This window comes from Lepidochelys olivacea, assembly GCF_965140295.1.
Source record: "Lepidochelys olivacea isolate rLepOli2 genome assembly, chromosome: 8".
Classification (NCBI taxonomy): domain Eukaryota; kingdom Metazoa; phylum Chordata; order Testudines; family Cheloniidae; genus Lepidochelys; species Lepidochelys olivacea.
Genome location: NC_140418.1, coordinates 4758552 through 4785921, shown reverse-complemented (window position 1 = coordinate 4785921; position 27370 = coordinate 4758552). Strand labels below are relative to the sequence as shown.

General features: G+C 43.7%; 1 protein-coding gene across 2 annotated transcripts in view; it reads left to right on the top strand.

The window, feature by feature from the left end:
• The window catches only part of GALNT10 (polypeptide N-acetylgalactosaminyltransferase 10), a 130940-nt gene extending 104188 nt beyond the window's left edge, over positions 1 to 26752 (top strand). Inside the window, exons 6-12 of one of the 2 annotated variants that reach the window (XM_084636506.1) lie at positions 1476 to 1659; positions 2562 to 2679; positions 15988 to 16095; positions 20758 to 20979; positions 22042 to 22158; positions 24651 to 24800; positions 26552 to 26752. In XM_084636506.1, coding sequence (XP_084492632.1) covers positions 1476 to 1659; positions 2562 to 2679; positions 15988 to 16095; positions 20758 to 20979; positions 22042 to 22158; positions 24651 to 24800; positions 26552 to 26719 — 1067 coding nt within the window. In that variant the 3' untranslated portion in view covers positions 26720 to 26752. The remainder of the gene's footprint in view (positions 1 to 1475; positions 1660 to 2561; positions 2680 to 15987; positions 16096 to 20757; positions 20980 to 22041; positions 22159 to 24650; positions 24801 to 26551) is intronic. The other variant, XM_084636507.1, reaches the window with a different exon arrangement.
• Positions 26753 to 27370: the final 618 nt, after the last annotated feature.

The following is a 27370-nucleotide window of genomic DNA, read 5'->3' as shown; positions in this document are numbered from 1 at the left end:
GTGTCTGGTATTAATTCTGCATGGTGTAAAACATTTGCGACTTTCTGAGCCCCAGGGAATGGAAACAAAAGAAGTCCAAATGCCTTTGAAATGAGAACATGTACAGTATGCTTTAATTTAAAAATATAAAACATTTTTGTTACAGGTGTTCCTTGGAATCTACAATATATTATCTGTCACTTTGGTTCTTAAAGTTAACTTCTAGTTAAGAAAACTTGTTAATAAAATGAATATTGAAGTTCCAGATGTCTAAGTTGGAACTAATCCTGTCTCGGTATTTTTCAGCTGGAATTAAAGATTATGGGGAGGCACAGATGTATGTTTCTAGAGCCTGCCAAGATTAGTTATGCCATTAGTCTGAATCACTTCCTGCCAGATTCTGGCACGACACTTCAAAGCTTATTGGGGTTAGGTGGCATAATGGGTTATTGCACTAGCTTTCAACCAGTGCAGAAGGGGTCACATTCAGGTCACTTGTTAAAATGAGTTTTGTGGGCTCTGCAAAGTCCTTAGAACATGCAAAACATTCTGTTTAGTCTGGCATTTTAAGTGGCAAGGGACCATTGAGAAGGGTGGGGAGTTATCCAGGTTTTTTGTTTCCATTTGTGATGCATTCAGTTTTTCTCTCACACCATAGGGTGGCTATTACCGGAGTAAGTGCCTAATTTTTCTATATCATGTATGTATAACTTATGATAAATTGATGTCATAAATACATATAACACCAGAGATTTTGATGTGACATGGAGCCTTTGCCCAAGAGAAGATTTAGGGTATGTCTACACTACAGTCATGGGATGTAACTGCAGCTCGTATAGACATACCTGAGCTAGCTTTAACCTGGCTAGCTCAGGTAATGGTGGTAGTAAAGCTGCAGCAGTGTGGGTTTCAATGCGGGCTGTACATGCTCCCCCAGAACCCTGGGTAATGACTTGGTTGACTAGCCCATGCTGACATCTGTATTGCTGTATCTTCACTGCCACCTGTATGCAAGCTAGCTAGATTAAAGCTAGCTCAGGTGTGTCTACAAAAGCTGCAGTTTCATCCTATGATTGCAGTGCAGACTTGACCTTTTAGTTTGAGGGGAAATGATAGCACAGGTCAGAACTGAGTACACATTACCTGGAAAATATAATTCTAACCTAATTCTGGCCAATATAATTGGTTCCTCATCTTCATATATACTGAACCGACATGCAATTTTTAAGGAAAAAACAGAAAAACAACAAAGCAGAAAATTCACCCATTCTGTAATGAGACAGCTTCTCTAGATCTGAAGGTGTTTAGTGATGCATAAAAGTTGGACTATGGTATTAGAATTATAACTAGTTGTATGGTGGTGGTTCCATGGTAATGAGATAAAGTAGACTCTTGTTTTAATATTGGCTTCATACCTGTAGATACTTTCCTTGTAACTATTGGTGAAAGGGACCACTAGCTACATGCTTACTAATTTATTTCTCTGTGATCCTCAGACCGCATTGCTCGGAACCGCAAGACTATTGTGTGCCCAATGATTGACGTAATTGACCATGACCACTTTGGATATGAGACCCAAGCTGGAGATGCGATGCGAGGGGCATTTGACTGGGAGATGTATTACAAGCGGATCCCTATCCCTCCTGAATTACAGAAACCTGATTCTAGTGACCCCTTTGAGTAAGTTGTTGAAATGCAGAGTGGTGACAGATGGCTAACAAAAGGTGCCCTGTTATAGGGTTGCTTATGCCTTGTTGTACGGGGAGTCACAAGTTGGTGGTAAACTACCCTCTGTTTCTAGCAGCTATTTATTTTGTTGGGTAATACGTTTCATTTAGACCAAGAACTGTGGACACAGTCTCCTCCTATGGCTACTTTTTAGAAACCTAAACTCTGCAGAGGTTAAGTTAATGAAAATTGTAATGTCTAATGTAGTCATCTGTTACCAAGATCCTTGGAACATACGTTTGTGACTTGACATTAGGGACACTAACAACTAACAAATAGCTCATGTGTCATTCTCCGGTAAAACCCGGTAGAATAATTAGACCAATTTTGATGATTGTTGTGGATTACAGAAACAATCATTTGGGATCAAACTGTTTCGTTATTGCTGTGCCTGCCAGCCTTAAAGGGCGATAGAATAGTATCAAATTTCTGCATCAAAAAACTGAAGATCCACCTTTTGACTTCAAGCCCCAAAACTGACCAATCATGCTAGGAAACTTGATTTCTGGTCTCTTGCTTCCCAGGCTGGAAGGGCAAGGAGGACTGCATATGTAACATGTTGGGGGTCCCTCCAGAAGAGGGAATTCCTTGTGTCACTCAACAGTGAACCAAGTAGCCAATATGAGGAGTGGCGTTGACTGGTTCCGAAGGGAGCCCTGTCCAATCCTCCTGGGTTGCAAGGAGTGGGAAAGGGTTGTAAAGCAAGGACAACTGGTAGATGCTCTGACAGAGGTGCAGAGGCACTAGGAGTGGGTGGTGAGAGAAATATTAATGGTATCTTGTTTTTCTTAATGTTCAGCTGAAACGCTGTATCTTGAATATGTTTGTAATACGGAGTCTGGTTTTTCCTTAAGGTCTCCTGTAATGGCTGGAGGACTGTTTGCAGTCGATAGAAAGTGGTTCTGGGAGCTGGGAGGGTATGATGCAGGTCTGGAGATATGGGGAGGAGAACAGTATGAAATATCCTTTAAGGTGAGCTATGTTCTCTGAAAATTACTTTTGCTTTGAAAAGATCTTGAAAACTAAGAAGCTCTCTGAGGTATGGAGCAAAAGTTATCTCTTGTGTGTATATAACAAGACGTTCAAAAGGTATGGGTGGTTGTAAGTAGGGATAGCCAGTTTAATTCATGACAGTGCTAAGACACAGAAAACAAAGCATTAGTGATAGTCAATTTGAAATGAGACAAAATATTACCTGTGTGGTGCCACAGGGTCCATTTTAGGACCAGTATTCAATATAAGCAAGGCCTGTAGTTCCACCTATTAGTAAGGTTGCTTGACATTTCTCATTACAAGGTCTTGTTTTCAGTTGCATATAACTTTCTCAAACTTTAATCGTTTGTGCTGGAATTTTCCATGCCAGGGTATCTTCCTTAGGATGATGTTTTCTGGAAAATTCTAGCCAAAATAGTTCTGTTGTGTTCAAGAACAAGGTTAGGGGGAAATACATTTTGCCCATGTTGTTTAAAACAGGTGTCTGCAGCATTTTCTTTGAAAAGTTCTAGTGTCCCTGTGCTCTGGAACAGGACTTGAGCGATGTACTTTTGGGGTGTATTTTCACAAGGAGAGCAAAGCTGGCCAAATTACAAGCCTTTGAAAAATCACACATCTCCGACTTTGGTTTTTAGTAGCTAAAATTTCCAGAGATTCCATCCTCATTGAGCATGCTCCATTCCCTCACAGCTGCTAGTTCTGACCATGCTGCGTATGTACCATCTCCACAGAATAGATGAGTGTGCCCCCTCCAGGCCAGGGCTAGAGGAGCGAAGCTGGGCTTTTCCTGTAATGGTTGCTACCAGCCGCTGCAGGCCAAAATGGGGCTGTGCATTGGAATTGAGAGCAGGGAGTCTGTCTCCTGTGCACACAATGGTACCCCCTTCTGGAGAATAAAGCCATTTGAGTTGAATGCAGAGGAGACAAAAGCTGAACCAGGGGAGGGAAGGAAGTAGATTGGGACTGGAGGAGATGGAGGGAGGGGAGCTGGTGAGAAAAGTGCAGGAGGAATGTGTGAACACTGAGATTGGATGAGGAGAGGTGTGGAGACTGGGACTGGCTGGACAAGGAGACGAACTTGGAATCAGTGGGGGGAGGAAAGGAAGGGGAACCTTCCAACTTTATCGGGAAAGGACGCAATTAGTCCTACAGACAGCCTCCTTTACTATCTAACCTGATTCATCTCTAGAGGGGGCCCATTGTGTGCATTGAATGAGGCAGAGGAAAAAGTGGTGCGCGGTCATGTAATTAGACTAACATAATGCGTAAACACAAGGGGGCTGAACTGAGATTGCACAGACAACTTTAATTCTGGCCTTTCCTAACTCCTGGGTGCTTGTCTGTGCAACTGCAGTGTGTTGGTTCTCGTTCTCTCTCTCTGTGTATGTCATACTGGATTGGAAAATACTGAACAGGATGCCTCTCTCTAAATCAATAGTACACATTCATCTAAAACCGGGTTTCTCAGCCTGCAGGTGATGTCCCAAAATAGGGTTGACAATATGCACCAAAAGAATTGCCAGCTGCTCTGGTCCCACGGGTCTGGCTGGGCTTTGTTCCCTATTCCAGACGTTGCGACCTGTGCTCGGATCACGGTGACGCTCGTTTGACCCTGATCATGACGGGAGGCTGGCCAGGCCAGAGTTTGAGTGATGTCTCCATGTGCCAGATTACAATGGCACTCACATGAATGTGGGGGCTGGGCCAAACCTAGTGGTCGCAATGTCCTGAGTGGGGAGCTGAGCCCAGGCAGCCACACGGGACTGGAGCTGTAAGAACAGTTAATGCAGGGGGGCCACTTAGATGGGGTGAGCAGTTCCCAGCGCCCTGTGCTTCAGGCCGCCTGTTCGCTTTAGGAAGGCTTCCCTGGGAGTTGGGTGGGGGAGGGCAGGCATTGAAGGGATCAGTGGTGGCAGCACCTGTTGTGCCTATCCTATTGTCCAGAGCTGCAAGACCAGGATGAGGAGGCCACTCCTGCTCTGGGCTCCTTCCTGACAGCATGGGGCTGGGGCAGGGGATCTTGGGTGGCTGCCGCTGAGCAAGGGGCTCTGTGCTAATTCTCAGGCTCCCTCCATGACATGGACGCTGCCAGAGATTCCCTGCTCCCCAGGAGGTGCCGGGGAAGCTGCCAGTCATGGGGTTCCCTCAGCCGCAGCATTCACCTTCCCTGCGAGCCTGGCACTGGAACAGCCCATTTCCCCCGTCCACAGAGTCTGATGAGCCATCCCCGCCCTGGGAGGAGGGAGAAGAGAATGGGGAGCCTGGTAACCAAGCTCTAACAGAGGGTGGTTTCCTCTGGGGTCTCTGCACCCTGGTGTGTAGGCAGCTCTGGGGGCCACTGAGGGAACTGTCGCCTCTGGCTCTTCCTCAGAGGCTCTCAAACAGCTGAATCAGGTAGTGGTGGCAACTGTGCGGGCTGGGGGGGAGAAGCCCAGAGTGGAGTGATGTGGGGCTTTGAGGGAGGCAGAATCGTCAGGATCTTCACCCCACCTCAGAAGTAGGAGCTGCTTGGAGCCAAAGTGCCCCAACAGCAGCAGCTACTGCTGATGGGTTAAAGGACCACATTTCACCATGAAAACAAGCTGATCATCTCTCCTCTGCCAGACTCCCCTCTTCTTATGGCCCTTGTCTTCTCACCCACTTTTTCTCTCTCTCCTTTATCTCTATTGTTCTTCTGACCCCACACCCTTATCCAGGAGACAGCTGCAGCTTACTTAAAATGGTAACCACAAGACGGGATCCAGATTTTTTGGGTGCCTATCTATATACAAATAGCTGGAAAACTTCAGGGGGTGGGAGTGGAAATGTGGGTAAAGCGGGAGGCAGACATAAGAATCTGGCCCAGAGTTCATACCAGAACTGGAGGAGAAGATTATCTAAATCATTTCTGGCATCATAATGTTCTCTGCCATTTCAAAAAATTCAAGAGCTTCCTCAGACCTAAGTGGCCCCTGAACCCCCACTGACAGTTGCACCCTCCCCCCATTGAAATCTGAAATTGTGCCCCTTCAGGGGGTGAGTGCAGGATGGGTACTGCAAACCAAACCCTGCCCCTTCTCCCGCCATTGAAAAACTTGTATACGACAAGGGATTGAAAAGATTGAGACTTGGTGTAAAGGGCAGAGCAAAGAGCATAGGTGAGGTATAAAAAAGTGGATGGCATAAGAAAAGGGAGACAGGAGCCTGCTATTTTCCATGATACACATACAAGAGACAATCAAGGAGCCTGCCACTTAAAACTGATAAAAAGAGAATGTGTTTATGCACAACACAAATAATTAACTGGTGGACCTCAGTGCCACCGTACATCAGTAAGACCAGGAGTTTGGTAGGATTCATAAGAGGGTTAGATATATATATGGACAGTAAGAACATAGTTATATTGCAGTTTTTTAACCTCTAAATAAATATAAACTGTCATGCTTCAGGGCACAAACTGAGATCTGATGTGTATTAGGAAGACGTTTCTCCTTGCTATGAGGTTTCTTGCATTTCCTCTGAAGTGCCCAGCTGCTGCCAAAGGCCAGATGCTGGTCTAGATGGAGAACTGGTCTAATCCAGGGTGGCAGTGCGTATGTTTTTGAGGCTCTGACAATGGTTGTTTCATATGAATGAGGCTATTTTTTATCCCAGTTGTGACTGTTAAACTCTTAGACATTTGAGGATGACATAAGGAGACACTCTATTGGCCATGCTTTAATGCTGTTGAGATATCTATATCTTTTATAATCTTCCATTCTTCTGAAGCCATGGAAGTGTGTGAAAATTCTCACCTCCCACGTTAATATGTTTTCTCCTTACTGACATCTGCAGAACTCTGGCTTCACTTTTTCTCATTGTAGAACTCATTAAGAATGTTGGATCAGTAGACTCTGATGAATGAAGTTGCCTTTTCACAGAACAGGCACAGTATGGGTAATGGCTATGCAGACATCTCCACACTTAACAGTTGGTTGTTTCAGTCCTGGTTTAGAGAAGCCAGAGATGGGGATGGTTTAGTCTCTAACCAAGCAGTCCTGACTGCTAAGAGCTAGACTAAGACTGCTCTCATTTTGCATAAGCCCCAAACATTTGGAATAGTAAGTGACTGATGGTGATGACTCACCTGGCTTGGGGAAGGTTTTGTTAACCACTGCTGATTGCCTGAGCCCAAGACATGGGTTTGTGTGGCGCATGAATTTGCTGAGCAAAAATGGTGTCATTGCAACCCATGAGACTCCTGTTACCTTTGCTGCCATGAAATCATGCATCCTGAGATATCTTCAGTGAATCTGGAAGTGGCAGTGGATTTCACAGACAGAGGGAATTAATTTTTAAAGGTTAGTTAAAATGTATTTCTGTACAGAAGGCCCCCTTACGCCCTAGAGGGAATTCAACCCCATATCTCTGTTTAACTCAGTGGTGGTTTAATTTGCAATTTTCCTTTAACAGTTTGCATGAGCATTTTGATTCTTATAGTCCTAGGGGCTACTGAAAGAAACTGGCTGGCGTCCGTATGGGTCCAACAGATGGTAGCAATGACCATGAAACAATGCATAGTTCAGCTTAGGCAGCCAGAGTCCCTGCTCCAGTTCATATCTTATTTGTTTCTTTCACCAAGTAGTTTCACAAATCTGCACGACTTTATGCTGTTTAAAGACCTATCAGACTCTGTTCATCTGGCAGTTACCACACCATAAATGATACTGTCCTCCCATTGTTTATTTACAAAAGGCTAAGTAATAAAGCCATATTGGAGGTCTCTTGTCCTCTCTGTTGGGGGGGGGGGAGAATCTCCCCTTGGAGATTCCATTACAGTTGGATCCATTTATCCCTTTCAGTGTTGTGTAATGAAATTGTGTAATATTGTAATTCTCTGCAGGAGAGGGCAGAGGCAGCATTCATCTTCTTTCTCTTGGTCCCCTTTTGAAAATGCTGGTTTCCAAGAGCGATGACAGTGGCTATGCAATCCCTTTGTGTCTCATGCTGCAGCAGTCACACTGCTTGATCTACAGGAAACAAGACTCCTTCATTCATCTGTTTGCTTATTCTCTCTGAAACGCAGTGTGTTTTATTTCAGTCCAGAGATGGTAATTTATGAAGGGCTAAATTTACTCTAATCTCAGCAAAGACCCTTTTTTCTTTCAGTTAAAATGAAAGAGGCTCATTGTATTTCAGAAATTAAGATAAATTGATACATTCATCTATGGCTCATAAATTTAATAATTGTGCTGGAATTACAAGAATAGAAGGTTTGTTCATAATAAAGAGACATGCAGATAGAATTCTGAAGCTATGAAATTTCTTAGCAAAAGGGAGATTGTCAGATAATTAAGGCCCTGATCTTAAAGCTAAGGTACGTACCTTCGGATTATTTATTATTAGGCTCAGCAGACTTCGCTTTTGTTTTTATAATTTCAACAGATTTGTTTATTTCTGTTAAATTCTTCTTTTGAGTGCTTGTTCATATTGCGTCTCGGTCTATGTAGCTAAGATCAAGTGTAATATCTGTTCTTAACCATTTAATATCTGATATGTCCATTCCAGTGTAGGTGTGTGCTTGCCCCAAGCACTGCCTCCAGAAAGTTTTCCCTCAGTGGTATCTGTTGAGTTGGCACTGGTGCGCCCTGGGGTCACACGCTAATAGCGCTGGTATAAAGGGTCCCTACAGCCCCCTCAGTTCCTTCTTGCTGGCTAACCCCGACAGGGGTGGGGGGTTGGAATGGACGTGAGCAATGCATTTCGAAGGACAGCAGTTATGGAAGGGAATATAAAGGGAAGGGTAAACACCTTTAAATCCCTCCTGGCCAGAGGAAAAACCCTTTTACCTGTAAAGGGTTAAGAAGCTAAGATAACCTCGCTGGCACCTGACCAAAATGACCAATGAGAAGACAAGATACTTTCAAAGCTGGAGGGGGGAAAAACAAAGGGTTCTCTCTGTCTGTGTGATGCTTTTGCTGGGACCAGAGCAGGAATGCAGGTCAGAACTCCTGTAAAGAGTTAGTAAGCAATCTAATTAGATATGCATTAGATTCTGTTTTGTTTAAATGGCTGATAAAATAAGTTGTGCTGAATGGAATGTATGTTCCTGGTTTTGTGTCTTTTTGTAACTTAAGGTTTTGCCTCGAGGGATTTTCTATGTTTTGAATCGGATTACCCTGTAAGGTATTTACCATCCTGATTTTACAGAGGTGATTCTTTTACTTTTTCTTAAATTAAAATTCTTCTTTTAAGAACCTGATTGCTTTTCACTGTTCTTAAGATCCAAGGGTTTGGGTCTGTTCACCTATGCAAATTGGTGAGGATTTTTATCAAGCCTTCCCCAGGAAAGGGAGTGTAGTGCTTGGGAGGGGGGAAACGCTGCCAAGTGGCCACTTCCCCTGTTCTTTGTATAACACTTAGGTGGTGGCAGCTTTTAACCTAAGCTGGTAAGAGTAAGCTTAGGGGGTCTTTCATGCAGGTCCCCTAGAGTTCAGAGTGGGGAAGGAACCTTGACAGAAGGTTAGTAACCATTTTTTCTTCTTTGGGTGCTTGCTCATGTCCATTCCAGTGTAGGTGACTCCCAAGCAACAGCGCAGGTGGAGGGTTGGGGGTTTACTGACACACTGATTGTAACACAGCTCGGCCACTCTCAAGCTGACTGTACCTCGTACCAAGCCAGCGTTGTAATAAATAGCAGAGCAGGCTCATGGACACAGTGATGGTGGAATGAGGGAGTAGAAAATGAGGGAGTGGAGAAAGGGAGTGGAAATTGGCATTTTCTGTGCTTATGTTTGGTGAAAAATATCATTGGTGGCTGGATTTTTGTTCTTAAATAGTGAAAAATCACAAATCTTAAATAGCAGAAAGTAATTGACCCTCATTCCAGTCAGATCCCTGTTTGCAGTCAAAACATCACACACTGACCTCCTAGCTGGCTTCCTTTTCCTATGATTTCCTCCATCTCTTAAAACAGACAGGAATTGCTACACAAAGGCTAGTAAGCCATCTGTCTGTCCCAGTATTCAGTCTCCTGTAGTAGCCAAGAGGAAAGTGTTTTTAAAAAAAAAATTCTCCCTTCCTGTTTTTCTGTTCTCCCCCTCCCACCACCAGTCTGAGGAATGTGTATCCTTGCACCAACTTGCATAATACAGTACCCCCACAGTGTCAGCCATTCCCATGCAAGGGAACCTAGATACTACAGTGATGAGGGCCCTAGAAATACCTCTTCTGCTTCCCTTTTGTTAGTAAGGCTACGTCTACACTACCACTTTTGTCTGTACAACTTATGTCGCCATCAGGGAGGTGAAAAAACCACACACCCAAGCGACATAAGTTACATGGACAAAAGGGCCGATGTGGACAGCGCTGTCAGTGGGAGAGCTCTCACCCGCACAGAGCGGCTACACAAGTGATCTTACAGTGGAACAGTTGCAGCAGTACAGCTGAGCCGCTGTAACCTCGCTAGTGTAGATAGGACAGCCTGGGCACTACAGCATGGCCATATCTCCTTGCCTCGTCACAGATAATGCCTCTTGTGTTCATTCTGGTGATCAAATTGCTGTGCTTCGCCCTTCTCCAGAAGCATCAAATGTGAACGCTTTCCCAATTTCCAAAGCATGAACCAGGTTGCATGTTTTACAATAAGTCCAAATACTCCGCAGTTGCCATCTGCATGATTAATGTCTGGGCTTCCCTCCTGCCACCCCGCCTCCTACGTTAGCAGCACAGTTCTGATTTACGTTTCACCGCTGGCCCCGCTGCAGGTGCTCAGCATAGGGTGCAGCTGCAAAGGGGTTGCATCTGACAATGTTGCTGGTTTTATTGCTCAAATTAGCACTCATTGTGAGCCTTCACTGCTTATTCTGAGCATGTATTCAGGCAGCTCTCCAGCAGCTCACATGTTTGCCCACAGTGAAACAGGCCCGGCATTCTACTGCTTTCTCTTAAGTCAGGGCAGAATACTTAATTCTGGAGGGGCTTGGGTTTGGATAAAGGGCAGCCTCTTTCCCATCTCCCGCTCCTTTGAATGCAGAGTTGATCTCCGTCTATCACCTAGCATTGCGGTCTCTATTCATCCCTGGCTACCAAATGAAGCCTGGATCAGGCGGCAAACTAGTTTCCTACCAAAGACCAGCAGGAAGGTGGAAAACACCCCAAAAGGGGATTACTGGACATGGCTGTTGTCGCTATGTCAAATACTCCAGACGGGGGGAAGGGTCCCCACCGATGATGACTGCTGCAGTAGGGGAGTGCTTTGTGCAGAGTCACACACCATTCCAAAGTTCTTTTTGCTATCTTAATCCCCTCTAGAGAAATAAGTTGCAGCTTTGGTGGTGGCTGATGCTCACAGTGAGTGGGGCTGAGATCTACTCATTTGCTCTTTCCTGTTGCTTCCTTTGCTCTTACCTCCTTCTTCCTATACAGAGAACTCCCTGATCTAACCACTGCCTCCTTTCTCTGCCACCTGCCTCAGAGACAGCAAACCACTCTCCTCTCCACCCACTTGTCCCTTCCTTTCCTTACTCCCCTTGAAGATAGTAGAAGGTTGGCTTTCTTTCCAAGGTCTGGCTGATCCCTTTGCTGCTTCCCAGTTCTCTGTGGGGCAGCATGTTGTCATTCTGGCACATTCTCTGGAAATTGTAGACTTTGTATATCCAAATAATTTGGAATTATGCTCTAACAGTAGTGTTTTTTCCTAACGTTTTGTACGACATTGCTACTTGGAGCAGCAGAAAGAGAATGTACTAGCATAATGTGAGGATAGTGGAGATGGGGTGAAGTATTACTTTGTTTCCCTATCATATTCCATCAGAAGATCTAAATTGCTTTACAGATGGTGAATGAAGCATTACAGTCCGGCAGAGAATACTGGGGTAATATTATCTATCTTAGAGTTAATCTGCCTAGGATCACACAGCCAGGGGTGAGAAATCCTGGCCCCATTGCAGTCAGTTGCAAAACTCCCATTGACTTCACTGGGGCCAGGATTTCACCCCAGTTCGCCTGATGCCAGACCCCACCTTCCCTCAAAACCCAGGATTGCAGTATTTGTGAATATTTCCATTATTCTGGAAAGAGATCTGATTAGATCACCAAATGAGTTACTGGCTCCCCTGACTGGCTTTATCTGTAGTCCTCCAGGAGCTTTAGTGATGGCTTCTAGAACCTTGAAGCTCATCTCATCAAAATGAAACTTTGATATCTACTGTCATGGTAGCCAGGGAAGATAGGAAGCTCCACATTATATCAACTCTACTCAGAATAAACACAGAACCACCCCAGCTATGTTTTGTCAACAAATCATGACACATATTCTTGTGAAGGCACACGGTCCTGCCTTACAGAAAAGGAAAGTTGTCTCGGCACTTTTTAAAATGGTGTATTTTTAGTGTTGTGTTATGTCTCAGACAGATTAACTGTATTCCTTACCTAAAACCAACTAACATGGGTAATTGATTTCATCCATTCTCTCAGCTGGCACACAGCTATTTTGAATTTTTGTCCTGCAGTTATTACTTGACAAACCCTTGATTATATGTTTTTTCTTCAATACTAACTTTCTAATTCTTTCTGTTAGCCATGTTTTGCTGATGCATGTCACACTTTTTTCCCCCTTTCCTCCAGTTTTATAGATAAGAGCTGGTAATTGTCTTCATAGAGGCTGTAATGAATTCTGTCATCACACAAAGAAGCTTGCTAATAAAACAAATCAAAGCAGCAATGAAAATGAATGGGAAGCATGCTTTAAAATTAGATTTTTACTACTTGAATGCCACATTGTCACCTACAGAATGAGGAAATATTTAAAAGGCACCAAAAGCTGAGCTGGATATATTTGAAAGCTCCTTGTGGTATGTCAGTAGGACTCACAAAGCTTGCAGCTTTATTCCCAGAGTGCTGCAATTGCACAAAAATCAGTAGGCAGCCAAATGTTTTAAACTGTGGTCCGAAAAGTGGATATAGAAATTACCATCTTTGTTCCCTGTTCTTTCAGCAATTTACTTGGCTTAATAGTCTGTCTCCTCTTGGGATCTTTTGTAATGATGTCGTCTTCTGTGATTGTAATCTTCTCTGATGCTAGGTGACTTCTTACATCAGTGATACTGATACTTTACACCCTTGTGCTTTGAGATCTACTGATGAAAAGTGCTATGTAAGAGCTCGGAATGACTAACCCTATTTCTCTGTTCTGTGTAGGTTCTCACACCCTGTTCCCCCCTCCCCCACATAGTATCTGAGTGCTATCCAAAAATTGTAAATCTATGGCCTGCCTTAGCTCATCTAGCAAGGGTGTTCCATGGCAGCTGATCATATTCCTACTGACTGCACAGTGCCTGAGTCCATGGTCCCAGAAGGGAAAAGAGTCTTTGGATAGCTTGGTCCCAGAGCACTGAGAGTCTTGAAGATTAAGACCAGGACTTGGTAGCTCATGGGCAGATAGTGCATGGATCCAAGCCCCAAAGTGATGTGCTCCTCTCAATCTGCATGTTATAAGGTGGCAGCTGTATTCTGAACCAATGGAGGTTCCTTAGGTTCTGTGGATTCACCCACAAGTATGATGTGTTATAACAATCTACTGTGGCTGGCATGTGCATGATCACTATGGCCAGACCTGAGTCTGACAAGATGGGATGCAGTCTTCTGTCCAGCTGCAGAAACTTTACATTCCTGTTATTGCTGTGTGTGTGACCTGTTTTAGGAGTCCGAGGATGGTGTTGTCTTGGAGGCTCTAGGGCACATGCACTTTGCTCTCTTGCTCTCTTTTTCCTTTTTCCCTTTCATATCTCCCACACGTGGTGAAGGTGAGGCAGGAGGAACTGTGAGGTGGAGAGGAGATGAGTGAATGTAGGGCATGGAATGATGAGGCAGAAGAATGAGTCAATGGAGAGGGAACAGGGGTGTAGTAGTTTAAAAAAAAAAAGTGGGTAAATTAAATTCCATATTCCCTAAATGAGAAGTGGATAAACTCATTTACTTGAGTTTATCCTTGACTATGCTGCTGGGGGTGGGAGAGACTGCTTATACATTTTAAACTTGTGTTCAGGCAGTCCTTTTATCTGCACGCAATGCTAATGCCTTGGGATGAGGAAGAGCACAGCTGGTGTAGCCTCCCATAGGTAGAAGCAAGGTGCCATTATTTCCTGGACTTAGTGGCTCCTTCAGCCTTATTGATCACTAAAGCTCTGCAGGCTTTCCCTGGCTCCAAAGACTCTGCAGTCCTCCTCCCAGTGCAGATAGTCTGTGTAACTCATAAATTCCAGGTTTCTCTCACTGCTTCTGCAGCCATCCTTGCTTCCCAACCAAGTTCCATACATTGAATCCTGCTTTCTGCCCCAAAAGCCTTGCAGAGCTGCTGAAGCCCTTTGCAGATCTGCATTATGTGGGCTTAAAATATCACTGTATAATACTGAATACTTGGTCTCTTGGTCAATAGAACTTCTGATATATCCAAGCAGTGAAATCCTATCCCAGCCACTGCTGCAACCTGCCACTAATGTAACTTGTATTGCACAGGAGTTAGAGTAAGGAGCACCACTCTAATAGTACCAGTAGAAAGGACAACTGAAAGGACTCCAAAAGTTAAATGGAGTACAGACTTTAGTCATCTGCAGTAACTGTCCTGTCCTCTCAAGATATAACAGTAATTAAAAAGTACTAAAGGAACAAAAATCCATAGACCAGAGTTTCAGTCAAAATTCCTTTTTGTATTCTTTACAATAATAAATATTTGATTAAAGTATTCTGGGTTAGTGGAATTCTGGTCTCAGGAAACTGTGATAATATGAAGAGATGAAACTTCATTAAGCTATACACAGGAAATGACAATGATTATTAAATGGCTAGGGGCCAGTAGATAGAGATGAAACTCCAAAGGACTTTGGTGTAATAACTAGTAATTATGCAGCCGCCTTGGCCAAATATTTCATTCCCTTACTAAATATTTAATATTGTAGCCATAGAATGTTAGTGAATTGCCTTCTATGCATGAAGCTGTTGACTAAATTCATTGTACAGTGAATTGCAGGAGTCCAAATTAACCATGATAATGGCGTGGACCAATAACGCTACCTTAGCTTGCAGGCCAGTGGTCACCATCTTGTAATATTTATATATCTCACATATAGTGATTTTGGGTACTGAGGGGGGGATTTGGGTATCAAATCAAGAGCAAGACAATGTCAAGTGTCTCCTACTAAATGAAAGCAGGAAAAAATAGAAGAAGCTGTTTGAAGGTCAATAGGAACCAGGAATCTACTTAATGGAGCCTCGGTCAGGTAGTTAAATGTTTGTCTGCCCCTCCTTTGCTAAGACAAGCACTTTATTTTAATTAAAAAAAAAGCCAACTGAGTCGGAAGCCAGTCCTCTTAAAGTGCAATATCCTATTTTTAACTTATAGATTAGATGTTCTCTGACTGGCTGAAGTTCCTAAGTGTATTCCTTAAACCTACTGGAATGCATTTACTCACTGGTACAGAGAGCAGCATTCACTCTTTCATTCACGTAGTCAGGCAAAAAGATTACATCCGCATTAATCTAGGTATAAAAGAAAGATGTTAAAGGATGATGGCACAGAATCAATGTCTCTGCATGGAAAACAAACTTCTTGGCCTCACCTTGACACTAATCAGGCATCAGGTCATTATTCTGCAACTAATGCTCTATTCCATTGACTTTCTCTTACTTTTTTTTAAATGTAATTGTTTTCACCAGACAGGGACTTCCACTAATTGGAGGGCTGCAGAAGCTAGGAGTGTGTCTCTGCATTAAAAGCATAGCATTGATCTCCTAGACCTAGACTTTGCTCTGATACCCAGCGACAGTACAAAAGCATGGGAGCCAGTATTTTCTGGTTTGAAGCTTAGGCAGGTTTGTGAATAATTCCATCGAGTGTTTGTGTAGCACATGATCTGACCTATAGTGTTGCCCCCCCAAGTTACTTTTGGAGCTCTTGCCTGACGCAGAGCACAGGATTTGGCATGGGGATCCAATTTTTAATCCCTGTGTGCAATAATACACCATTTCACTTTAACTTGGGAAATAATCTGTGTCGGAGCTGTGCTGTTCAGAAAGAATCCTTTGCTTTTTCCCACCCGATGACCAAGGATCTAAAGAGCATCTCTACAGCCAATATGCTAATCTTTTGGCGAAACTGAAAGATGCCTGACTGAGCAGCCAGCAATCAGGTTTGAAGTTAGTATTTGAGGGACCGGCTGAATCAGTCTTTAAAGTACAAAGCTTCCATAAATCTTCCTATATTGAACATATTTTGCTTTTCAGCTGAAGTGTATTCCGATTGTATATCTGTCCCTCTCTGCCATCCTACAGGTGTGGATGTGTGGGGGTCGCATGGAGGACATTCCTTGCTCCCGAGTGGGTCATATCTACAGGAAATACGTTCCTTACAAGGTTCCAACAGGAGTCAGCCTGGCGAGGGTAAGTGTTTTTTTCTAAATAACCTTCCTTTGCAACTTTAGAGGCCCAGGGACAGGCATGTTGAGGACTCCACAAGCCTCAACTCTCCCTATCTTGTATCATGCTTAGAGATGGGAAAAGTCCTACTGGCTTAGCAAATTTGTCCCTCTGTTGCGGCAAGGTACATTCATTCTCCCCTGCCCCCTCCACTAGAGAGGAAATCTAATCGTAACCAGAAGCTACTCTGGATCTTGACCAAAATTCTCGGCGCATTTGGAGTTATGGGGCTGTGTGCTTGGCTGGCTGTCGGCAATACAATCCCAGTAAAAGTACTGTATGCTTTTATCATTGAAATTTTACACAGTCATAATAGCTCAGAATACATTCTGGGCAGTGTGGTACAGGATGGTGATTGTGCTGCTTCAATGATAGAAAGACTTTTCAGCCTCATAGCATGTCATGGGTGTTCTCATTCCGTAATATGGTAATACTCTGTTTAAATAAAGGGATCTCATTATTATATTCCAGTATAATTAATGTAAGCTCCTAGGCTCGTCTTATGAAGGTGGTGTGCAGGTTTCCTTTGAGGATGAGGACTGAGAGGTCAGATATGGTGTGATCATTTTGTGATAAACATCATATCTCCCATGGGTCAATACTTATCATTTTTCTGTGCCAGTTCACCCAAGCTTAGTGATTGCTTCGTTTCACCCACATAGTTGCTACCGGGGCGTTCAGTGCACTGGATGAAGTGCACCACATGCTTTGATAGGCATGCGTAGGACCCATGAATCTTGAAGGGCGTGTTGTGCAGAGTATTGATCATCATAGCAGTGGAGATACATCTACAGGTTCACAGGCAGATACCACTGAATATGCTCCCAGGAGAAAATCCAGGATTTACACTTCAACACAGTTAAAAACACCTTCACCAAACAAGGACACTCTACCAGAGAAGTACATCGCATCATGGAGCAAGCCAACCTTCTACTATCTTCAAGGGGAATAAGGAAAGGAAGGGACAAGTGGGTGGAGAGGAGAGTGGTTTGTTGTCTCTGAGGCAGGTGGCAGAGAAAGGAGGCAGTGGATAGATCAGGGAGTTCTCTGTATAGGAAGAAGGAGGTAAGAGCAAAGGAAGCAACAGGAAAGAGCAAATGAGTAGATCTCAGCCCCACTCACTGTGAGCATCAGCCACCACCAAAGCTGCAACTTATTTCTCTAGAGGGGATTAAGATAGCAAAAAGAACTTTGGAATGGTGTGTGACTCTGCACAAAGCACTCCCCTACTGCAGCAGTCATCATCGGTGGGGACCCTTCCCCCCGTCTGGAGTATTTGACATAGCGACAACAGCCATGTCCAGTAATCCCCTTTTGGGGTGTTTTCCACCTTCCTGCTGGTCTTTGGTAGGAAACTAGTTTGCCGCCTGATCCAGGCTTCATTTGGTAGCCAGGGATGAATAGAGACCGCAATGCTAGGTGATAGACGGAGATCAACTCTGCATTCAAAGGAGCGGGAGATGGGAAAGAGGCTGCCCTTTATCCAAACCCAAGCCCCTCCAGAATTAAGTATTCTGCCCTGACTTAAGAGAAAGCAGTAGAATGCCGGGCCTGTTTCACTGTGGGCAAACATGTGAGCTGCTGGAGAGCTGCCTGAATACATGCTCAGAATAAGCAGTGAAGGCTCACAATGAGTGCTAATTTGAGCAATAAAACCAGCAACATTGTCAGATGCAACCCCTTTGCAGCTGCACCCTATGCTGAGCACCTGCAGCGGGGCCAGCGGTGAAACGTAAATCAGAACTGTGCTGCTAACGTAGGAGGCGGGGTGGCAGGAGGGAAGCCCAGACATTAATCATGCAGATGGCAACTGCGGAGTATTTGGACTTATTGTAAAACATGCAACCTGGTTCATGCTGTGGAAATTGGGAAAGCGTTCACATTTGATGCTTCTGGAGAAGGGCAAAGCACAGCAATTTGATCACCAGAATGAACACAAGAGGCATTATCTGTGATGAGGTAAGGAGACAGGACAGCAAGGGCACCAGCGTTACTAACTGAAAGAAAGCAGAAGAGGTATTTCTAGGGCACCCTTGCGTGGGACTGGCTGACACTCAGGTTTTTTTGCAGTGGTGGTGTAGCCGTCTTGGTCCAAGGATATGAGAGTCACGAGGTGTGTGAGGAACTTTGTTTGTGAAAGACAAGCTTTTGAGATTACACACAGCTCAGCCGATGAAGTGAGCTGTAGCTCATGAAAGCTTATGCTCAAATTAATTCGTTAGTCTCTAAGGTGCCACAAGTCCTTCTTTTCTTTAAGTCTGGGAAAGGTACTCAGTGTGTCACAGCTAAATACAGTTTATTTAGCCTAAAGAGTAAAACACATGTTTCAGGGGACCATTGAAGAGGAAGTGGGCAATTAACATGTCTTCAGTCATAGGACATCACCTACAAAAGACGAGCTTGGGAACTTGAATTCATAAAATCAGGCTATCAGAAATACCCGTTTCATGATTACAACAGTTGGGTAACTCACTAACCTCCTTTGTCCTGTGACTACAGAAGTGTTAATTGCCTGCTTCTTTTTAAATTGGTTAGTCTCTAAGGTGCCACAAGTACTCCTTTTCTTTTTGCGAATACAGACTAACACGGCTGTTACTCTGAAACCTGTTCTTTTTAAATGGTCTCCTACATCACTTTTCCCTCTTATGCTAAATAATTTGTCCCCTTGTATCTAGCTGTGACACTATGTAACTTTCCCAGAGGTGAAGAGCTGTGTTTTAACTCTCTCGTTCACCACCAGAAGTTGATCCAATAAAAGAGATCATCTCACCCACCTTGTGTCTCCAATATCCTGGCACCAACACGGCTACAACATTGCAAACAATGTTGTAATGATTGTTTTTGTGTTTTGATATTTACATGGCAAAGATTTGCAAACCTATTAAAACTTCCATATTTAATAGTAAAAGAAAAAAGAGCCCCTTCATCCTCAGACCTCACACTGTACTGGAGGAGTAAGTTACAGGAAAGGCCTGTCCAGTCAAATTTCTTCAGTATTGTAACTGAGAAAGAAAGAAGATTACGTCCTTAGCATTGTATGCTGCAGTTTTTTACCTCTGGTTTCCAAGTAAATTGAAAAAGGGTAGTAGCGCCCTCTGGTGGGAAAAAATAATAGAAACAAAGGATACAAAACTAAACCAAGAAACAGGTCTCCTACCTGGCTTATATCTAGATCAGAGGGTCAGAAAACATCTTACTTGAACGAGACTGTGCCCTAATTATATATTTGGAATGTATTACTGTGACAAAGTAACTACCTCAGAGAGAGCTGCAGTGTTCTTCTTTCATCTCCCCTGTAATGTTAGAATCCTCTGATTCCTTGTTAACTCCTCCAGGATGTCAGAGGGCATTGGGAGCAGACTGGTGTGGGGCTAGAAACCTTGGAATCACCAGACTTGGAGAACATTTAGGCTAAGGTTTACGTTTAGTTACATCAGATCATATCAGTGATCATAAAGTGACAGCTTGGGAAGGGGGTGTGTTGGACTGTATTTGGAGCTGGATAAGGAGGTCACTTGCTTGCAGTTGCCTTAGCTGTTTTTGCTTCTAATCCGCCATGGCAAATGCATTGCTGCCAGTTGTGCATTCCATTGGAATTGGTACGTCAGGTGTACTTGTTGTGCTCGGCAGTCCAGCGAGTTTTTTCCAGTGAGAGAGCCTCATGTTGCCAGGCAGCAGTCAGGGAGCTAATGACCTATTGTACTCACTATGTTAGGCAGCGCAGCTGGATGCACTGTGTGTGTTTGGCAGCAGTCAAGAAGCTGTGTATAGCTACATTGTGGATTTAATGTTAGCTAACTGCTTGCACTGAAATGATTAAATTGCTGGTTTAGTAATATATTGAAACTAAAATTCAGTGTGCGCCATTACCTGCTTGATATTTTTATCAATATATCTGAGTTTTTCTCCCAAATGAAGACTTGAGTCCCATTTTAGAGTCAGTACAGAAATAGTTAGCCTATGAGAGGCTTTGCTATTGTTTTTTTTAGTGACTTGGTCAGAGGCCAACCTGTGATACCTGTATGGTTAACAGGAAGCAAACAATGGGGGATGTTCTGAAGGGACTGCATCTCTAGTGTGTATACTCTCCCACTTACTGTGCCTCAATGTTAAGTTTCTCTTAGTTTTGTATATAAAAGAGATTAACAGTGGAAAGGAGAGAATTCTGTAGAAAGATGCTTTCCAAAACTGGGTGCTGCAGATCTCATTCACAAAGGATATGGCAGGATGGATCAGAGGAGGAGGAGTGGGAAGTTGTCATCTCAGACCTCAAAGTGTCCAGTGGTATTTACAATCGCTGTCTCTGCTCTGACTTGTATTTAAAACAAGTTCTGGCTAAGTGCTATTTCCACAGCCACAAGGAACCACAAGTAATGGCCAATCACCAAGGATTCTCTTTTGACATCAACCAAACATACCTTTCCCTATAACTCCCCTGGACATAGAGAATACACTAAAGATTATCTTGCTCCTAGCAGCTCGAGAGAGCGCCTGTGTTAATGGAAATCCTTTCTGAGCAAAAACATGAGACCTGCTCTGAATTCTAATGCAGAGTTTGAATGGACACAGTTTTTCATGTACATTTTTCCCCCTCATTCCTTCCACACGTGCCTGCTACCTATGTAGAACTTGAAGCGTGTGGCTGAAGTGTGGATGGATGAATACGCAGAGTACATTTACCAGCGTAGACCTGAATATCGGCATCTCTCTGCGGGGGATGTGAATGCTCAGAAGGAACTTCGCAACAATCTCAACTGCAAGAACTTCAAATGGTTCATGAGTGAGGTAGCTTGGGATTTGCCAAAATTCTACCCACCAGTGGAGCCCCCGGCAGCTGCCTGGGGAGAGGTGAGTTCATTTAATAAACTGCTAGGGTTGACAAGCCAGAAAGATCTACCAGGCTATTTTGGATTGTTATAATAGAGCTAATCATGAGCCCTGATGCCTATTAACTCCATTCCTATGAACAGACATTACATCTTTATTCATAAAGATTCTGCGCTGAATGCTTCAGAGATCAGAATTCCTGTATGCTTCATTGTACTGGCCTGCTCAGGAACAGAGCAGACCCTTTGGCTGACAGTTTCCATTAGCACACAATTATAAAAAGAAATTGTATGCTGGCTTGTTCTATAAGATTGCAATTAGTGCACCATGTTTTAGGGGAGGCAGCATAATCCAGTGGATAGGATGTGGGTTGGGGAAGCAAGAATCAAAATAAAAATAAAACCCAGATGTCCTGTGAGACCTCGGACCAGTCAGTTAGCTTCTTTCCCATCCTCCTCCTCCTTGTAAAGTGTCTAGCCTAGGGATAAGAAACCCATATGTGTTTAAGGCTTGTTCCCCTAATTATTATTAAATACAGGGGGTCCCCAGTATGTCTCTCCTGCTTATCCGTCATTTTGCATATCTGTCACTCATCCATAGGGGAACATGTTCGGATTCACATTGGTCCCGATCCACATATTTGTCACTTCACCTTTTGCGTGGCTTTTCTTTGGGTGCTTCCCTGGCGTTCAGGAGGCGCTGGGAGGGAAGGGGCAGAGGTGATGGAGGGGGCAGGAAGAGGCAGAGCGGGCCGTTATTTTTTATGGGGGAAAATGCCCCCGTATCAGTCGCCCTTTTCAGGAATGCAACTCCCGATGTATACCGGGGACCCCCTGTCACAGGCTCTGCCATCCTCTGGCGTAAAGGTTGTAAGTCAAAATAGGGATGACCTTTTATAGCACAGTAATCTGCCTCTTTCCAGCTGTAACAATGTCAGCTCAATTGTATAATAATGTAAGGCATTTCACATTGCACCTTTGTACTAATAGCTACAGTTTTGAGGTAACTTCTTAAATCATTCTACCTCTTGGCTGTCACTTTGACAAAAGTGTAACGTAACTAATTAACAATTTAATATTGCAGATCCGTAATATAGGAACTGGTCTATGTGCAGATACGAAACATGGAACTCTGGGCTCCCCATTGAGGCTGGAAACCTGTGTGAAAGGCAGAGGAGAGGCAGCTTGGAACAACATACAGGTAATCAAGTCTTCCTCGTAACACATTCATTTTTAAAAGGATCATGGTGAGGACAAGCAACATTTAAAAATAAACACCTTGGCTATGCACAGTGGCTTCACCTCTCTGGGTAATGAAGCACAATGCTGTGCCAGGTGAGTGAAATGTGGTCTGTTACCCATTGACCTAAGTACCAAATGTACTGATGCTGTTCCTAGTAGACTGCAATTGTTAGTATAAAAGCAAATAGCAGGAGGGAAAGGAACTGGAGCCTGGAAGGCTCCTTGAGGAGCTTTTACCTTTTAGTCTTTGAAGGGTTGGGGTGAACAGAAGAGAATAACAAAGGGAAAGAATATACCAAAACAATAAAAGAAACCGGTAACAAGGCAACTATGGTATGTAACAAAGTGAATATTAACTTCAAAGCATCTGCTGAAAGAAGTGATAAAGAGGAACACCATACATATTGATGAACCTGCAAGCACAGTCAATAAACACTTACTATCGTTCCTCTGACAGGAAGTAGATGCATGATTAACATCCCAATCATTGCTGGGGAGAGAGATTAACCTGACTGGGCTATCAATCCACCCTCCTGATGCATTAGGTGCTAGAAATGACAGCTTTATTGTAACAGGGTGGGCGGGGGGGGAATATTAGTTAGTCTTAAAATGTAAAAAGAAAAGGAGGACTTGTGGCACCTTAGAGACTAACCAATTTATTAGAGCATAAGCTTTCGTGAGCTACAGCTCACTTCATCCGATGCATATCGTGGAAACTGCAGCAGACTTTATATATACAGAGAGAATATGAACCAATACCTCCTCCCACCCCACTGTCCTGCTGGTAATAGCTTATCTAAAGTGATCATCAGGTGGGCCATTTCCAGCGTGCTGGAAATGGCCCACCTGATGATCACTTTAGATAAGCTATTACCAGCAGGACAGTGGGGTGGGAGGAGGTATTGGTTCATATTCTCTCTGTATATATAAAGTCTGCTGCAGTTTCCACGATATGCATCGGATGAAGTGAGCTGTAGCTCACGAAAGCTTATGCTCTAATAAATTGGTTAGTCTCTAAGGTGCCACAAGTCCTCCTTTTCTTTTTGCGAATACAGACTAACACGGCTGTTACTCTGAAACCTGTCTTAAAATGTAGCAGCCAAGTTGAGGAAAGATCAAGAACACAATGTATCTATTATGGAGCAATACATAACTCTTCAGGGAAATGGATTTAGTATAAGAAGATAAAGATCTGTTGCATATGAATTTTGATGCAGGAAAACTGGAAATTAAATCAATTTACTGTGCAGTTCAGTCCAAAAAGACAAGACTCCAACACAGGAGATTGGCCCAGGTTTAAGGAACAAACCTGTATATTAAGGGCTGCAAAATACAGTGTGGTGAGAAAAACTGCTTACTCTAGTTGCTGCCCCATCTAATAGGGTTGAGTGTTTAGACTGTGGGCTTATATTTTATTTCTTTTGGTAACTAACTGACTTTTTGCCTATTACTTAATCTACCTTTTATAGTCAATAAATTTATTTGTTTATCTTAACCAGTGAGTTTGTATGAAGTGTGTGGTAAATCTGCTCAGGTTTGACAAAGGCTGGTGTATGTCCACTTTCCATTGTTGAACTGGTGAACCAAATATTTAAATTTGCACTGCCCATCTTGAGCAGTGCAAGATGGTATATTCCTGGGGTACAGTGCTGGGAGCTGGGGGATTTGGCTCTGGTACCTTTCTCTGGGTGATTCATGAGTGGCACTGGGAGCATTCATGCAGTCTAGCTGGATGTAGGGCTCCACATGTGTTGTGCTGAGTTATCACAGCACCTGGAGGGGTTTGCTGCTGGTAACTAGCAAGGCATTGTGAGAGACAACCCAGGCTGGAGAGAGTTAAGGGGGCACAGCAGTCCCAGGCTGCACCCCGGGGAATCCTGTCACACCCTCCCCAGCTAGTGTCCCATCACTGGCCATTAGAGATATTTGCTGCTAGCAGTCGCAGATTGGCTATGTGCCACTGTAGACAGTTTTATCATACCATCCCTTCCATAAACTTATCAAGCTCAGTCTTGAAGCCTCTGTACCCTCCCACTGGGTGGCTCATGCTGACCCTAGGGAGCCCCATGTGGCCTGGGGAGCACAGGGCTTGATCTTAGATTCCCTGAGGCACTGTGCAGGCTATCTGGGCAGATCATACAACCATTATTAACAAGGTGTCTTGTAGGTCTTTGCTGATTCTACCCTGTGCACTGTCAAGTGTTCTAATCAGTGAGTTAGTTATAAGCTTAATACTCCCACTGAGATGTCCACATACCAAACCGAGGAGCCACCAGACTGTGGAAGTGGCTTGTTTCTAAGAGTTCTTGACTTGCCTTCCCCAGAGAGATGCTGTCTACGTGAGTAGTGCTACACCCTGTGGAGAAACAGAATTTCAGCTCTTGAATCTGGATGGCTTCTTTTCATTCGCTCTTTCATCCCATTCTAAGAGGGTCATGTTTGTCCTGGCAGGTATTCACCTTCAGCTGGCGGGAAGATATCCGTCCTGGGGACCCTCAGCACACCAAGAAGTTCTGTTTCGATGCCATTTCCCACAGCAGCCCTGTGACCCTCTACGACTGTCACGGAATGAAGGGGAACCAGCTGTGGAGATACAGGAAAGTGAGTGCGTTTACTTGATGATGATGTGTCATTCCATGAACACCTGAGGTTCCTTGTAATAACATGACTCGTGGTGGTCTCTTATGATTCATGTAGCTGTGAGAAGAGAATTTATAGGAATCCATTGTCATTTAGCATGAGTAAAAGCAGCATGGGCAAGATGGGGTAGGCATATCTGTTTTCACTACCTGAATGGAAAAGGACTTCCTGAACAGCTCATGAGTAAGAAGAGGGTATAAAAAACACTAGCTAGAGGAGACAGCAAAAGCAGCCTGCTTCTCTTGTTTGTTCTGCAGAGCCTGCCCAAGGTTGCACTTTGTGTCATAGTCTTGTTAGTGTTGGCACAAGAACCACATTTCATTGATGGCATAAGCAGCATCACTCCAGTGACTTCCATGAAATTGCTTCTGCTTGCACCAGCTCTGCGTCTGGTTCAATGTGGGCTTGTACCCGAGCCCAGTACTTGGATATAGGAGAGGCAGCGTAAGACCAACTTTTCTGTTCTTGCCTGATTGCAGATTGGTTTCAGTCAGGCTGCCATCAATCCTGCCCCACTTGCTCCTAGTTTCCCCTTAATGTGCCCTTATCAGATGGAGCAGACTCTCTGCATCTTCATTTAGAAATGGGAAGGAACAGCATTAAGTGTGATGCCAACGAGAGAGCAAGCGAGGAGACTCTCTGTTAAACCAGCTGCAGCTTCCACCCACAGCCCTCTGGCTGTAGAGTAATGCCATACCTGCCATGCACAATCTGTTTACAAAGTTGTACTAGAGCTTGTCAGGCTGATGTTTAATAATGTGGATGCTCCTTATTACTTCTCTACAAGCAATGTTTGTGTAGCAGCAGGTGAAGAAGTTTTTATTTAGAATGCTCATCTCCCACAAACCCTTCCACCCCACATCTGTATGCCCAGTGTGACTGGAGGGGAAGCAGCAGAACGTGAGCCTGCAGACTGAAGAATCTAGCTTTAGTTTGCTTTTGCTTTGCCTGGCAGATGTTGCAAGGGTTGGACTGGGTGCCAGTGACAAGGAGAGAAAATGTAGACAAACACAGACAGACACATGCCATGTATGCAGGCAGGGCTCACCTAGAAATGTTGATTTCTGAACCAGTTCCAGCACTCATGGTTGCAGAAGTGATGCATTCTACTGCTCATCCTGACAGCAATGAGTGGGACAGACAGCAACACTAACATTAGTGTTTGCTGTAGAAGTGGGAGGTGGGGGATGTCATGGTCTCCCCCAGGGAAGTGTTGGAACGCCACTCATTGAGAAATTTAAAAGCAGACTGCACAAAGCACTATAAGATGCAAGGAACAATTCTACATTGGAAGGGGAATGGACTGTTTCTTAATTTGTGAAATACCATAAATAACTGGTTAGAGCACCATGCACAAGTAAGAAAATGTCTGTGCTGAAGAGCTGACAGTTCGTTAGATGTTAGATTAGATTTGATACATATGTCCTTTCCATTTCTAGCTCATGAGTCCATGAGTTGTGTGCAACCAACAGGAAGTCAGGAGTAGGAGTCAAGGGTGAAAAAAGTATGCAATGGGTAAAATATCTAGTAGGGCAAAACCAAATGACACACGCACCCTTTCATTAAAAGGTTTGTATCTAGATGCTATAGGGCAGCAAATGAGTAAAATGGGCTCAACTTTGTTTCCTCAGTGGGACTTTCCCTTTACTTCCCCGTAAACCCCCAGAATGTTCCCCAGTCAAACAAATTGATTCTGAATTTCTCTTCCTCAGGACAAGACCCTTTATCACCCAGTAAGCAGCAGCTGTATGGACTGCAGTGAGAGTGACCGAAAGATCTTTATGAATACCTGCAATCCCTCTTCTCCAACACAGCAGTGGATATTTGAACACACAAACTCAACTGTCTTGGAAAAATTTAACAGAAATCTTGATCTTTAAAGACTGCGCATATATATATATATATATATATATTTATATATATATTTTACAGTTATAGTTTTTACCGGGGAGGGTTACAAAAAAAATGTTTTGTTTTTTGTTTTTAAACAAACAAGGTAAAAGGGAGAATCTCAGAAGAGGGTGTGACTAGCTGGCCAGTCTTTATTTTGAAGATGCTGCATCTTTCTCTTTTTGGGGATGGTGGAATTCCATGAGGCTTTACCAGAGTCACTTGCCTCTCAAGATCAGATCAGAATCTCTATTTTTAAAGGCTTATGAACCTGGTTCAACCTGCATTTAGATCGTGTGGTACTTTCCCAGATGTTAAACAAAGCGTTCCCAAATTGTCACTTTACCTCCCAGAATCCATCCAAGCAAAACCTGCACTCAAAATTACAGTGCAAAGTCAACATGACAGTACCTGACAAATACACTGACTTCCAGTGCATCAAAACTTAAAATGCAATAGAAAAATGAAAAGTGTGTGTGTCTCTTCTGTGCACCAAACCAAAATATACTTAAAGCAGCTTGGCCTCATAATGCCTTTCAAAGGAATAGATCTGTTAACAGAATACAGTTTGAGTGAACTAAGGGCAGTTGAGACTAATGTTCCAGTGAATATAAGTCACTGGTAGAAAAACCACAATTTCA